Source organism: Micrasema longulum, unplaced genomic scaffold (assembly GCF_059751315.1).
Source record: "Micrasema longulum isolate JH-2025_06_02 unplaced genomic scaffold, ASM5975131v1 h1tg001252l, whole genome shotgun sequence".
NCBI lineage: Eukaryota > Metazoa > Arthropoda > Insecta > Trichoptera > Brachycentridae > Micrasema > Micrasema longulum.
Genome location: NW_028278439.1, coordinates 12,401 through 28,275, shown reverse-complemented (window position 1 = coordinate 28,275; position 15,875 = coordinate 12,401). Strand labels below are relative to the sequence as shown.

General features: G+C 30.6%; 1 protein-coding gene across 2 annotated transcripts in view; it reads left to right on the top strand.

Annotated features, from left to right (window-relative positions):
• Window positions 1–15,875, top strand: part of Shal (Potassium voltage-gated channel protein Shal) — a 160,168-nt gene that overhangs the window by 131,893 nt on the left and 12,400 nt on the right. The window contains exon 4 of one of the 2 annotated variants that reach the window (XM_088234519.1): window positions 4,281–4,298. The exons of the other annotated variant lie outside the window; for it this stretch is intronic. Coding sequence (XP_088090645.1) covers window positions 4,281–4,298 — 18 coding nt within the window. The remainder of the gene's footprint in view (window positions 1–4,280; window positions 4,299–15,875) is intronic. 2 annotated transcript variants of the gene reach the window in all.

The following is a 15,875-nucleotide window of genomic DNA, read 5'->3' as shown; positions in this document are numbered from 1 at the left end:
TTTTTTAAATTTCAATATACAAAAAATGTACAATAAATAATTGTATTTCCATGAGTTAACAAACTCATTCTGGGACAGTAACAATCAATAAGATTATCATATATAAATATCAATAGTGATACATAATTAAAACAAAAATGGACAAATCTCGGAGACTTTTTTAAAAACAAACTATAAAAAGTTATTTTACTGAAGTCAAGGAAAATCAAGAAATAGTTTTAGGAAATGATTTCTAAATGTAATTTTATTATTATTGGTAGACTGATAAGAAAATAATTTAAAGTGAATAGGCAGAAGGTTATTTTGATTAGAAGCAATGTAAAAAAGTGACCTTAATCCGAATTTAGAGGAGCGTCGAGGAGGTAATTGCATTAAAACATGATGTTTCGTGCCCCATGGGACAAATGGCACGTGTTGCGTTACCGCGACATACTTGTACGCAATATTTGTTAGAAGGGCACACGTCAATAGCGAGCCGTTTTGCAAATGCTCATTTTTAGAAAAAAAAAATATTTTTTTAAATTGTATCATGTATGATAGTGATATCATAAAAAAATTAAATTTGAAAAAAATGTTTACTATATTTTTAAGGTTATTCTTAAAAATATTAATAAATGCCAAGTTACCGCTAAGCAATTTAAAAAAAACTGAAAACGTTAAATTTATTTTTTTGTAATTTACAAATATTACAGTGAAATGTTTTGATAATATTAATGTGGGATTTTGGTGTGTGATTTTGATGTGGAATTATGATGTGGGATTTCAAAGCAAGATTTGCATGTGTGATTTCAATGTATATTTGATGTGGGCTTTTTCAACTTAAAAAATACATTTTTATCCGGGTCTTGTTAAGTTAAAACAGGGAATGTAAATAGCCTTGTTGAAAATTTTCTGAAAACATTAATCTTGACCCTTAACATTTTGAAAAGGTTTTAAATAATTTCTTTACATGAAAGCTAAATGATGCAACATTTCGCCGAAAATCTTGAAAAGCTTCTCACCATTCTGAAAACCCGGCAAATGATAGCGCCACATTTTGCATGAATGAATTGAATATTTTTTAGTTATTTAATATTTTTTAGAGAAATATCAGATAGCATCAATTTTAAAAACGGAAAATTCTGTTTTTAATGCGATTTAATTTACATTTAACTTATAATATCAAATTTTATTGTTAACAGCACACAAATATATCAACTCGTAGTGTGACGTCACATAAACACATTGTACCACAGACGACAACTTCTTTCATGCAGAGATCTTTTAGCTTTATGGCTCCTTGAATTTAAAATAAGGTTGAACATATTTTATTCACGTAACCCAATGTAACTACTATACAAAAAAAACCCAGTGGCTTATAAAGTTAGAAAGGAAAGAAACTGAAAACTTATTAAGGTATTTTCAGGTAATATTATCCACTACAACTCAAACACTATACAATATAAAGACAAGAAGGATAATATATATATATGTATGTGTATGTAAGGGTATGTATGTATATATGTATGTATGTGTGTGTGTGCATATACATATATGTATATATTTGTTTTTATATGTGAGTATATGTATATGTATGTTTATTTGCATATATGTATGTGTACGAGTTTGTATGCGTGTGTGTGTGTATGTTTATATGTGTTCACACGTGTGTGCGTATGTATATGGAGATATATAAATAAACATATCTGTTAGTCTACCTTAGCAAGGGTCTTCTCTAACTCTGTAGTACTTTTTAATATTAAAAAAAAGTAATAATAACAATTAAAAAGTTTTTATTATTAAAATACAACATATTATTTTAAAATTCGGCATTGTAAATGGTTTTCAAAAAACACAAAAATATTTATTTATTTATTTAAATAAACGTATTAATATATAGTCGTTATTTAATAAACGTTCTACGTTATGCTTGCCGTGTGCGCTTTTTTTTTAAAGGAATAACCGGCTGAGCCTCTATTTTAGAGGCTTGTCAGCAGGTGGGAAAAAGAGGATGTAGAAGGAAGTTATGAAAAGTACATCGAAACACCCGGACCAAAATTTTTTTTTTTGATTCTTCTAACAAACATTGTGTACAAGTATGGCGCGGAAACGTAGTACTTGCCGTTTGTCCCATCGAACGCTAATTGTCTCGTCAGGTCATTCAAAATATGCATATTTTATACCTTCGAAGAAAAATTATCCAACGTCGCCCGGAAAAAAAAAATAATAACGTTAGCATCGTATTTTTTTGCTTATTTAAAGATATTAATAAAAAAGTGAAATGACCCCCAAAAAAACTGTTAAATTTGTTGATGTTCGTTCAATTGAGTTGGTAAGCCTGTGTGTTAGGTTAAGTGTAGTGGTCAACACGCTTACGCTTACGACTCACGCACGGAAGGTTCCGGGTTCGATTCCCGGTGAGAACACAAAAATTTTAGTGTGATTTTTCTCAATCCTGGGTGTTCTGTGATGTAATTCACCACTGTTACTGGGCCCCCTGGCTTGTTGTAGTGCAAAAAAAAAAAACAATTTCGATTGTTATTTTTCATATTCGTGAAACGTCTTGAGTTCAATGTTGAGTGAATTAAAAAAATGCTTTTAATCGAAAAATAACTTAGATTATTCAATTTATCTATTTACTCGTATGTTGGCTACGAATATTTGTAATAAAGTACATTTTTTGTACTGACTGATTAAAATTCACCCTTAACGTGTTTTATGGAAATGCTTTAGAACCATAAGAAAATGGTTTGAACATCCTTGCTTCAACTGTATTTTTTTATATACGAGTAGATGAAAAATGTACTTGAATAATATTTAAAAATTGTGTTCCAGAAACAATTTTATTTATTGTCATGTCAAAACTGCACACATTTTTCGTTATTTTTTTTTTAGAAAAATCATTAAATTGCTAATCATTGTAGGTACCAATGTACACCTCATACAAACATTTAAATCATAGTTTTCATTAAAAAAATCATTGAATAGTTGAAGACCTCAAAAAAACATGCTTATTATGTTTTCAAGTGTGACTGTTTTTTACTCCTTGTTTTATTAGTTTTAGTTTTGCACTGTTAAAAGATTTATATACGTAGCCTATTTGAAAAAATATAAGCTCGAACACAACCTCTGACAGCAAAATTAATCGTTACTTTTTCAGAGAAAAAAAAGAATGCTGTCTTTAAATTTAAGAAATTATCTTTATTGACTTATTTTTATAATGTTGAAACGTATTCGGTGTATGATTTTTCGAATGTCATACCAGTTCAAATATAAAATATTACAATTTTGCTGTGAAAATCTTATATCTGCATTTATAATTGTTAGGGGTTGATTCTACACGTGTTTTTTTCAATTAGAAATGTTTATGAAATCAGAAAACAATAATAAAATATAAACTGTAACAGAATTTGTAGATAAACAATTTTAATTCAATTCGATGCTAAACTCCTTGACTGTTATATGGTGTATAGAAAAAAAAACAGTGAATTGATGAAAAACGCTTTTGAAAAAATGCGTATTTCAAATATAAGTTAATATAATGTAAATAAAAATTCACTTCCAGAGTGGAATCGTTTTGGTATTAAATTATTTTTCATTTAATCAAAAAAAATACCTCGGTTCAAATTTTTTTAACTTAATTTCGTTTAAATTTACAAAAAAAAACAAACAAACTAAACTGCATCATATTGCACTCACAAGACCCGAAAATTGCATTTTCAACTTGCCTGTTTTTAATTAACAAAATTATTTGTTAGAAAATTACAACAGGGATGGAGAATACCTTAAATAAGGGAATATGGATGTCTAGGCATTTACAGGGCTTATGACTTGTCATTGGCTGGTTTAAGTGGCACTTTACACACTGTGTAACATTCTTTTATTCCCTTATTTAAGGTATTCTCCATCCCTGTTGTAATTTATTAATCTTAATGACTCCCGAGGGGGTAAAATCCAGTCTTTTGTCTACGAACATTTGGACAAACTCAAATATTGTAAAATCATTTGTATTTGTGGAAGTCAAGTTGCGATAGTGTTGCATACATTATTAACCTATATTTAAAAAATGATGTAAGTTATTTCAACCCCCAACAATTATGAAAACCTGAAAAACATGTTTAATTGAAAATAATTGTTTTGAACATTTTCATAAAAAAACTGTGTTAAGTGTGTGTCAAACATATGTTTTTGAGTAATGTATTTTATTTTAATTCTTAGTAACTTAACTTTTTATAATTTCTCTGTCTGAGAGCGAGGTGTGTAAGGAAGTCAGCCATTTTCAAAGCCGCTCTCGTTTCCAGGACCATCGTGTAGCGACGGTGAGCATAAAATCCACACAAATTTTTAATTAAATGTCTGCTTGTTGTTACCCCGTTAATGTTTTACTGACTGTTTTGGATGTGGACTGGTTTGCGGACGAACACAATGCACCTTGGTATCTTTCAGTAAATGGTGTGAACCTTACTAGCATAGTTTTCACAGCTGCAGTTGGTGTGAAATTTACAGACTTTGGTGTGAACCTTGCATAGAATCTCCCGTATCCCAGCTAGCGTAAAACTTACAAACACAGCACAATTGGTGTTAAACTTACAGACTTTTAGCACAGTTGGTGTTATACAAACTTTTTAATGGTTAGTATAAAGCTTTCAAATAAACATTACAACTTTAAAAACCATAGTTCCTACGTAGTAATAATCCAAAGCACAACTGCTTTTACGTTAGAACTTTTTGAGGCTTTTTACAAAGCTCTAGTGTTATAATTAAAAATATGAAATACAACGAAATTTAATTAATGTTATAAAAAAAATATCTTTATTTTTTTAATGTATTGTGGAGCTATTTAATAAGATATTTATATGATGTGTATTTTAATTAATACAAAATCAACGCTATTTTTTTTTACATGTATTGTAAAATTTTAAAAGCGCCAAAGTGCGCGTTCTTTATTGAAAACACTGATTTCTGTGCTATATGTAAAAAAAAGGCATATAAACAAATATGCGTTTAATGCGGCAAAACACGCGAAAAACCGTCTAAATGTGTTGGAACTTCAAAATCGAATTCGTCTAGCGAAATTATGGGGAATGAGACTCAATACTGATTTCAAATGCACCACTGTACAGGTTTCACAAGTGTTTTTTTTAAGTATACATTAATTTGTAAAATATCAAATATCGTATACGGTAAAAATACCAAAAGATTGTGTGTTTGTTTTATATGAATTTATTACGTTTTTGTATTACAGGTGAAACAAAAAAGAAGAATTGAATATTGTAATTTCACAAAATTTTAAAAAGATACCAAGATTTTTTTATTAGATCACCGTACATATAATTTTGTTAAAGTTTGTGTTGATGATGGTAGGTTTGATTCTGGCATTTGAATTTTTACATCTAAATGTTAGAGATTTATGTTTTTTATTTTGTAAATTATATAAATGTTTAGAGGCTTTTTGCTTATTTAAGTTAAAAATAAAAGGAATTAAAATGGCTGACTTCTTTGTACATTCGATTGGTAGCCATGATACAAAATTATCTTCAAAAAGGTCAACAAAAACATCATATATAAACGTCAAAAAGATGAAAAATCCATTTTATACAGAGTGTAACACAACTAAAAGTCTTTAATTTATAATTTAATGTGGTACGCAGCATAAAAAAACTTACATACAGATAATATTTCAACAAAGATCGAGAAAAAAGATACTTCTCCGTATTAGTTAAACTATTTGTGACATATTCGCTATTTATTTCAATATATTTAACGTGTTTCATATCATTTTTCAGAATCAAAACTTTCGGTTGTATTACAGCCTGTATAATTATTTTAAAAAATAACACGATTTTTAAATGATTCTTCTGATGATTTTATATTTGTGGCAATTTTTTTCATTTTTTATAGAAATTGCATTTTGTCGTCTTGATGGTTAAAAAGACTTAGCCCATCATATCATCGTTTTGAAGTAAATACTTTTATCTTGATTAGAAAAAAAAAAAAACCATTTTATTTTACAATTGACTTATTCAGATGATGTTAATCTAATCCTTAGGAAATACTTTTTATTAAATAAACTAATAATATTTTTTTAAAAACTTTTGAGAAAGTGTGTTACAAAAGATAAATATGATTTCATATTGATCTCTTCAGCATCAAGATGACGATATTCTTTTTATTTTATCCGATGGTCACTTAGAAAAGTATTGTAAACATAAAATTCGATTTTTTTTTTCTTACGTTCGGCTAATTGATATCTCGCGCCCCCAGGGCTGGTATTCCAAACGCTCTCGTGGCCGTATTATCTCGTGTATTTACATACAAAATACACGTGAAAAACTGTGTTCTCGTGCCATGAGAGTGGTTCAGACTATTAATTTCTGGGGTGCTATCACCCCAGAAATTAACTATGGTACGTCTAAATCGCCCTTTTTGCAGGGGAGCCAAAATTAAAAAAAATATTTTTGCTTATAACTTGATGCATTTTGTTATTATAATGCCCGATATTTTTTTCGGCTTTGCTCATTTGCCTCTTTAATCTACGCTATGTAATTTTATCGTACTGGGGAATTTTTACGATCATCTATAATGGGGCAATAGAAGATACTTAATAAGGAAAAATCACTTTTTTTTGTACAATTAATAGAACGAGAAAAGCTGCCCGAAGGAGCTCTCTGAAATATGGTAGTATAAGCATCTTTGTGCTGAGAGAAGGTAATCCAAAAGTACAAAATATGGACACAACACGGACTATCTCTTCGTTCTAGTAACGAGAGAACCCTTTTAATATCATCGCTCTAATTTTCTTGCCTCCTCTTTCACAGTAGTAGCCGCTCGATTGTGGAATAATCTACCCACTTATGTTAGAGACGCCCCAATATCATATTGATTTTTAAAAACACAATTATTTTTTCTAAGTCCTTTTTATATATTTTTATCAGTCTCGTAGTATGTGATATTTCTCTATTATCCAAGAATAGGAGCGTTATTAAATAAACCATAATATTTCAAAATAACTACAATACTTTTCTAAGGAACGTCGAAATTATTGCACTGTATAGGCAAAACGTCTACGAATATTAAATTAATAAATAATATTTTTTGTTTTATTTATTGGTTGTGAAATTTATTGCATTCGGTTATGTGATTTAAAAAAAGGTTAAATAATGTGTTAAACTGAGTATTATAACATGTTTTTTATTTTTTTATTATAATTTTTGCTAGCACAACTACTTTAAAGGATAACCAACGAAAGTCCATTACTTTTAATGATTACTGTAATATTAAATTAATATTTAAATATTGTAACCAACGAAATGTAACGCGTGTAGGTTTTTAAAAATGTTAACGTTAATTTAACATTAACTAGTAGTAATTAAGGGCAACTATGTTTTGAGTATGTCCAAAAGTTTGCAGACTGGCTGGATTTCATCCTTAGGGAGTTATTAAGATCTAAATTTGTTGCAACAGAAAAGAAAAACATTTTTGAGAAGGAAATATGGAAATCTAGGCATTTACAGGGCTTATGACCTATATACCTGCGTAGGGCCTATATACCTGCGTGAAAAATTTCAACGCTTATTAGTTCATGGTTTACCTCTTCGTTCTCATTCTCAAGGCACTCTCTTAATACCCATACACAATTCCTCTTTCTTCTCTAACTCATATAGTGTCCATGCGGCTCGACTGTGGAATCATCTCCCATCCACCATTAAAAATGTTACTACATTATCTCTGTTTAAATCACGTCTGAAGAAACATCTCCTTTCTCTTCCTTAATCTCTCCTCCTTTCCTTTTTCCTCTTTCCTCTTTTTTCCTTTTTCCTATTGAATAATAGTTTTGATTTAAGGTAATTTATAAACAAATACGTTTATTTCTATTTTTATACATTTTAAATTTTTTTTTTCTTTTTTTTTTCTATTGAATATGTTCTGTAACTTAAATTATAAAAATAAAACTTTTATTTTATTGGTTGGTTGGAAGAAATCGCCATTTGGCAATAAGCCCGCCAATGTACAAATAACATTATGTACAAAAAGTTAAATAAAAAATAAAAAATTACCTGTCATTGGCTGGTTTAAGTGACCACTTTACACACTGAGTAACATTCACTATCAGCCAGTCTGCAAACATTAGGACATAATAGAAACATTGTTTAGTTAACTAACTGGTAAAAGCAGACATATAAAAATTAGACATATATATAAAAATTAGAAAATTGTTTTCAGAATCTCACCCGCATAATAAAGGTTTTAGTTCATTTTCTTTACAAAAGTCAACAGATGGAAGAGTTGAGGAAATGTGGATGTTTAAAAACAGGCAGAATAGAGAATTTTACACAGTGTGTAAAGTGGCAACTTAATCCAGCCAATGACAGGTCATAATCCCTGTAAATGCCTAGACTCTAATATTCCCTATCTCATAAATGCTTTCCCTTTCTGCTGCAACAAATTTAAATAGGAACAACTCCCTAGGGAGAAAATCCAGCCAGTCTGTAAGCATTTGGACATAATCAAAAAATTGTTGAAGTTCATATTTATTTAATTGAACGAAATGCTGAATTTTACTAAACATAATTCGTCGGCATACTGTTCAAACCCTCTGAATCGGGTTGTGGCCCTGTGGCTATCGAATCCCACTCTACCCCAACTTGATTCCCATTTTCTAATAGTGGGTTATTTACAACTCGTTGAAAATGGCCCTCAAAATTAAATATTTGGGTAAATCATAAGAACGCAATAATTCTTTTTTTATTAAAAAAAAAATATATGCATTCTTGATTATACTGCAAAACATCGCTATGAATATTTTACTCAATAATAGTCTTTTCCGCATATTTTGGACATAATACATACGAAATAATTTTTGTTTCTTTCAATTGTTTCAATGAATTAAATTTGGAAAAAATATTTGGTAAATGAAGTTTAGAGTTTTCACCAGAAAACGTGGAAAAAATTGTTATACCTGATTACTTAAAAATTTACCTCGATTTAATAAATACACATTGAACATTTAATAAGCGTTATCTCCAACTATTGTAAGAGTTCCCTGCATCTATAAGCAAAAATCCGACAAAAGCATAAAGCATTTTTGCAACTGAATTATTTGAAAGTTTAAAACATACGCTTTGCAAAATTTTGATGACATTTTCTCATATTATGAATAATTGATTAAAAATGGACATTTGTTGTTTATCTTTTAAGGTACAAATATTTCTTGTATGTATGTTAAATGTTACCTACTGGGTCCGTATTACAATGGAAAATTAATGAAATTATCTTAAATCGTCTATTCTATGGGGAAGTTCAGTGCAACGGGATATTGGATGTATAAAATGTTTTCTTACGCGCGGTAAAAATTAGAGCAGTTATTTGTATGGCGAAGTTTCTCGAAAATGCATGAAAAAATGAATAAAAATGAACTACTTTGAATGGCGTCACTAGTTCTCCGAAATAAACCAATGGCAGAATGTGGTGATACATTTCCGGTTGCCGGGAAGCCAACCCACCAATCAGGATAATTCTAGAGAACTTGAGACGTCACAGGCGGAGTAATTTTGAAATTACAAAACTTTGAAAAATCAAATCACTTTTTTTGTTGTTTTAATTTCGCTTAGTTGGGTAATCTTCAACAAAGAAAATACCGTTGAACTTACTTATTGTCTAATGAAGCTAAATCGAATATTGTTGACAGAAATATGTTTGTTTTATTGTATTTAAAAAAATTTGCCGACGAATATATTTCCAATTTTTAAACAAATATTTACATTTTGGTTTATAAAATTCGATTTTACATTATAGACAATAAAAGATAATTCTCCTTAACCCATTGTAATAGGAGTCCATTATAAGGATTATAATGGGAAGTCAACAAAAAAATAATTTTCAGTATGATAAATTGAATATTTATATAAAATATATTTTTAGACATGCTCACTTGAAGGTTTCCGACGGTGATACTTCAAATTTTTGTAAAAATTTGTACATTTTCGTAAAGAAATTTTCATTTTACTTTATAAATAATTTAAGGTAACGTTAATTTTCCATTGTAATCAGGGTCATGAATATTGTATTTCAATGTTATATGTACAATAAAAAAAAATAAAATTTTAATGTCGATGTCAAAGTTTCGCATGCCAATAACACATAATCATTTCGAAGGAACTCCGAAATCAAATGAACAAGAAATTAATTTATTTTAATGTCAAAAAGTGAATGATCAGATAAGTTCATTAATTTAAATTTTCAATTAATGACATGGTAACACTTAAATCTCCTTGGTATGTACGCCGATAACCGGTCTCGCCGTTCTCGCGACATTGTAAGACTGTGGCCTTATGCTGGAAAGACGTGACTTTATGTCACCCACTCGACAATAGTCGAGCGGTCATCTCGATTGTTTTGTCAAATTGGTTTTCTTGAAAAACGTTCGATAATTATATTTAAATATAACGCAAATAAAAGAGAGATACAAACACTTATAAATACTATTTATGTATGGCTTTCGTGTCATTTTTCAACATTAATTTTATCATGTTTAAATTTGTTGCAACAGAGAAAGAAAACGTTTTTGAGATAAAATATAAAAAGAAACAGCGTAATGGTTTGTTCGTTTTGTTGTTTGTTTGTTTTGATTGTCAATAATAGTTTGACAAGCAGCAATAAAAACAATATAAAACATATTTAAATTAAGGGTAATAAAATACATAAAACAAAACAAATAAGAATGGGAATACCATCCTTATTCTATCACTGTAATTAGGCTGGTATTTCTATCCGTATTCTTACACTATACCTAGGCAAAATTTTATTCCAAGTTTATAGGTAAAGCCCAATATACCATTTCTAGACCAACTTGCTCTGGTATTTTGGGTATGTTATACTTTATTACAGAAGAATATGTTTTACTGATACACAGCGACATATAAAATTGGCTCAGTGTAACACATATTGATATTTTATTCGTAATATGAAATACCTATTTATTCACACACATATAGGTCATTTACCAGTTATTCCACATTCTATAGCAGTGATCTGTTCTCGTCCGAGCAAACCAATTACTCGAACCAGATTTAAATTTTAAAAATGACTCGGACTCCTTTGTCACCTGATCCAGTAAATTAAAGATCTTTGGACCTACTTCACCTTGTAGGAATATCGTGTTATTATTTTTTGTTAAGTTCTTTGTTTACTAGTGGTCAAAGTGTAGATCAGACATGACTTGGGACAAGATACCAAACTAGGAACCCTTGAGCAATACTTCGACATTATTAAGATATAATACTTTCCAATAGCAAGAGTATTTGCCTCTTAAACATAGTTTCAGTGATGTGAAATCTCCAAAGTAATAATTATTATCAGCTGCCTGACTGCTCTTCTAATCGGCGTAGCATTAGGCAGGTTGATTCTGGAAGCCGGGAGGAAAAACAGTATGTGCTGACGCTGTCAGAAATAACCACCAGGAATATAGAAATTCATAGTCTTTTCTTCTTCTTTTTCTTCTTATTATTGGCTTTTTCACCTCTTAACTGAGTGTTCTAGCCAAATTGAGAGTCTCAAAAATGACTGAGTTCTCGATAAAACCTCTCATCAGTCTGAAAAAATAAAAAAATAAATTTTAAATAATGGATCTTTGAATATATTATGTAGGTGTACAATGTAAATCTTGATAACTCTCTAAGGGGTGGAATCTAGTCTTTGTTTGCAAACATTTGTACAAACTAAAAATATTACTGATTAAACCAAGTTGTCCAAGAAGAAATATAAACATTGAAAAATATTTTCAGTATAGAGGTAAAATAATTCAGCAAGATAAATCCCACTGACTTCAATATTCAGCTCTTTTACATCACAAAAGTCAACGATAAAAAAATGGAAGCAAAATAGGTCTACTAACATAGGAATCGTAGTGAATGTTACACAGTTACTTGAACAAGCCTTATCCAAATATATATTACCTAATCTAAAATTTTCTCCACCCCCGCTCTAATGTGTTTATCTTAATAAATTTCCAAGAGTGGAAATTCAGTTCTTATCTATAAAATTTTGGACAAACTCAAAACGTTGTTCATCTATTATTATTATTCTTGGATGTAGGGGTCAGTACTATACAAATTCCTGACGTCACTGTGATACATGAAGATCTGTTGTGACGGGTCCCCGTGAATAGTTCTCCCCCTCCAAGCCCTGGGCCTCGATTATGATGGGAAGATAAATATGTCATACCTTCACCTTGACGGTATAGTTGAAGATAAATTCCCTCTAGCAATTATAAAGATATACTACCAACCCCCCACCTTTAAGTTTTGGGTAGGTCCATCGATATGAATCAAGGGAAAGCGTACGTCACGGTACACATACCTAGGCTCTAAAATGACATAGCTTCAGTATGACGTCATAGTTGAAGATAAAAGTCTCCCGACCGACTACAAAGGTATAGTATCGATACCCCCCACCATCAAATTTTGATGCAAGTACATAATTTAATACCGACGAGTCTAGAACCCCTCGATACGTTTATCTACGCATTAAAAGTGTTAAAAATTTTGTTCCACCGAGCAATTTTTACTTTAATTATCGTTTTGAGGTTGACACTTTTTTTTTAAAAGCCTATTAAAAATATGAGAAAGAAATAAGTAAGTTTTGAAGTCGAATTAAATTCCGACATAATTGTCACTTTAATATAACGAACGCCTAGATGTGGAAATAATGTCGCTAGGTTCTCTTCTATTAACGAATCAGAGTATCTAGGTGTCAGACACAGATTATATGCGTCGGAAAGTTACCACTTAAAAAAAAAAATTTAGTCATTATATTTTTTCCATCTGTTTTACTATCTTTCCGGGTGTATGTATCGAGACGTTATAGAAGCCGTCTTTGTAGTCGATTGGTACAGATCGGTAGATACATACAGACGATCGTTAAGTGTACCGTCTAGGTGATTTCCAAAAGTCATGCAAAATTCATGTTCAAGCGAGCATTTTTTGCTGGAATTGGAATTTATAATTGCTTTGAAGTGAGCACTTTTTATTACAGAAGCCTATTTGAAATAAAAATGAGAACTAATTTAAATGTTAATGACGTATGGAACGCAAACTAATTGTTTGCGGTCATTCCATTGGCTTGTTTCGATCATATGATGTCGATATGACAAGTAGGTAGAACATACCGAGGTAAGATACATATAATACAGAAGTTAAGTATACCGTTTCGATATATACAGATGAAGATAGCGTTCATAATCGAGGCACAGGTCTTTGAAGAGCCTGGTTACAGAAAGCGAGAGATTTTGCTAAATCTTCCCCTTTAAGCCCTGATCCTTAAAGTATCGGGCTTAATAGCCATCTAATGGTAGAGGGCGAGCTTTTTAACATCCTCAGGTTTAATCAGTGGTCCCCCGAGGATGAAGCTCCTTTTATGATGTAAAGCATCACATTCAAATAATATAATGTGTATAGGTGTTTCCTCATCTGCACTGCAAAACCTACATCTAGAAGTTTCGGAAAGGTTCATTCTAGCAAGGTGTTACTGTTGATATAATAACAGGTTTTAAAATATTCGGTTATATTTTGTGTGAGCATCGCTAGCTGAAAGTAAATATTTACACTTGAAGGAACAGGGTTTTCTCAAATAGTTATTTTCTTCTCAAATTCAAAGGAAAATGTTGCAGGAATAATTATTATATACTGTTTGTGAAGGTTTTCTTGAACACCGGATAATGTTGATAAATCGATTTTAAGAAAATGGGTGAAAGCAATTTAGAATATAAGAAATTATCTGATTTTAGATGGTACCTTATCTAAACTTTATAAATAGGGTCTAGAATTTCCATCCAGAGGCATGAATAATACAGTACTGTTTGTGAAATAGAACCAGTACCCCGGGCGTATGTTTTCAACTCAATGATTGCTCTCAGGTAAAAATCCTGATTAAGGAAATTGAGTAGAGATAAGTCCGTTTCGTTGTGTAGTGTTGTCCCGGTTTCGATTCCCGGCAAGGTATTGATTTCAAATAATTTTCAAACTGCAATGATTCATCGGTTCTTTTCTGGCACCTGAAGCGTAAGACTAATCCCATTACCTTTATTTGACAGATGATCAAACTATGCTGCATTTGGTTTAATAATACAGTGTCCTATGCACCACAGGGCGCGGTTAGGGATATTATGGTATTGACATTAGCAAAATTTTCAACTCAGATCATATAAGCTTTCGTAAAACATGATATATTTCAATATTTTTTTATTATAAACGCGCAGATGGCTTTTACATGACAGGTACAAAATTTCAATTCAAGCGTTTCATTACAAAAGTTAATATGTAAGTCTAATAAATATTTAACATATTACAACAGAGATGAAGAACATTTAAGAGAAGGTAATATAGAAGCCTAGGCATCTACAGGACTTATGACCTGTCAATGATCTGGTCAATGATCCTGTCAACCTGGTCCATGAAGAAGTATAGAAATATAAAAAATAACATTTTCAGGCGTTGCCTAGTATGTAGGTGAAAAAATTCAATTAGATGAATCTCACCCGCATAAATAAAGGTTTCAGCTCTTAAACTTCACAAACATCATCAGTTGAAAGAATTGAAGGAATATAGATGTTTAAATATGGGCAGAATGGTGAATGTTACACAGTGTGTAAAGTAGCCACTTAAACCAGCCATTGACAGGTCATAAGCCCTGTAGATGCCTAGACTTCTATTTTACCTTCTCTTAAATATTCTTTATCTCTGTTGTAATATGTTAATATAAACAGCTCCCCAGGGAGTTGAATCCAGTCCTTGTCTACAAAAATTTGGGCAAACTTAAAATATTGTTCATAAAATATTAGTAATAATCCTTTAGTCTTTGGTGTTTGAACACTTAAATATTGTTGTTTATAATTTATAAAAAATAATAGAATATTTTTTGTCTATGGTTGAAATGAAACATATTTTTGGCTATGCTAATGTGATTGTTTTTATATAAAAAATTGACCAATAAGAATAAACGTCAAATCACTTTACTAGCACTTAATTACAACAATAAAATCAGCAGTCCGCCAGTCGTACAGAGTGGTTCAAATACGTAATTATGGTGGTTTTAAAGTGTACCAAGTCTAATGAACAGTCTCACTGATCACTTGTATTATCGGCCTTTGAGTGACAGCAATGGATAGTAAAGTATAAGAAACATATTAACTGATTAATTCTGTAATCAGAAACAAGGGAATATGAGGTATGCTGTGTTATCTTTTGTGTATATAAACATGATTTCAAAGTGATTTATCAAAGCAAATACGAAATACTGTACATGCTACTGACTGTCAGCTGACTGACGCTGTATCCCAAAGAATATACACCTTCTTTGAGATACACGTTGTTCGAAAAATGTGTTTCATCGTATTTCTGTCAACACTTTCTTCGTTTAAATGACAGAGATAGGCCCAAATCTATTGCAACAGATAGGAATCATTTTTGGGAGGTCAAAGAATGTAAATCCTAATAACTCGAGTGAAATCCAGCTTGTCTATAAACATTTGAATATATTTAAAACCGAATAGTATTTTTTTATATCTGAAGCACTTACTTTGTGGTTATATTCAATATAATGAAATCAATATAAAATAACTTTATTTTTAACCTCATATTTTTATTTTTTTATAATAAATACTAAATATCAAATAAACAATATTTCCTTGAGTCTACTCCTGTCTAGTTTGAAAGATCGTATCCATCTCACTTGACATTTTTTTTTTTTTTTTTACTTTTTTTTTTTTTTTTTTGCACTACAACAGGCCAGGAGGCCTAATTACAGTGGTGAATTACATCACAGATCACCCAGGCTTGAGAAAAATCACATTTTAATTTTTGTGTTCTCAGCGGGAATCGAACCCGGAACCTTCCGTGTGT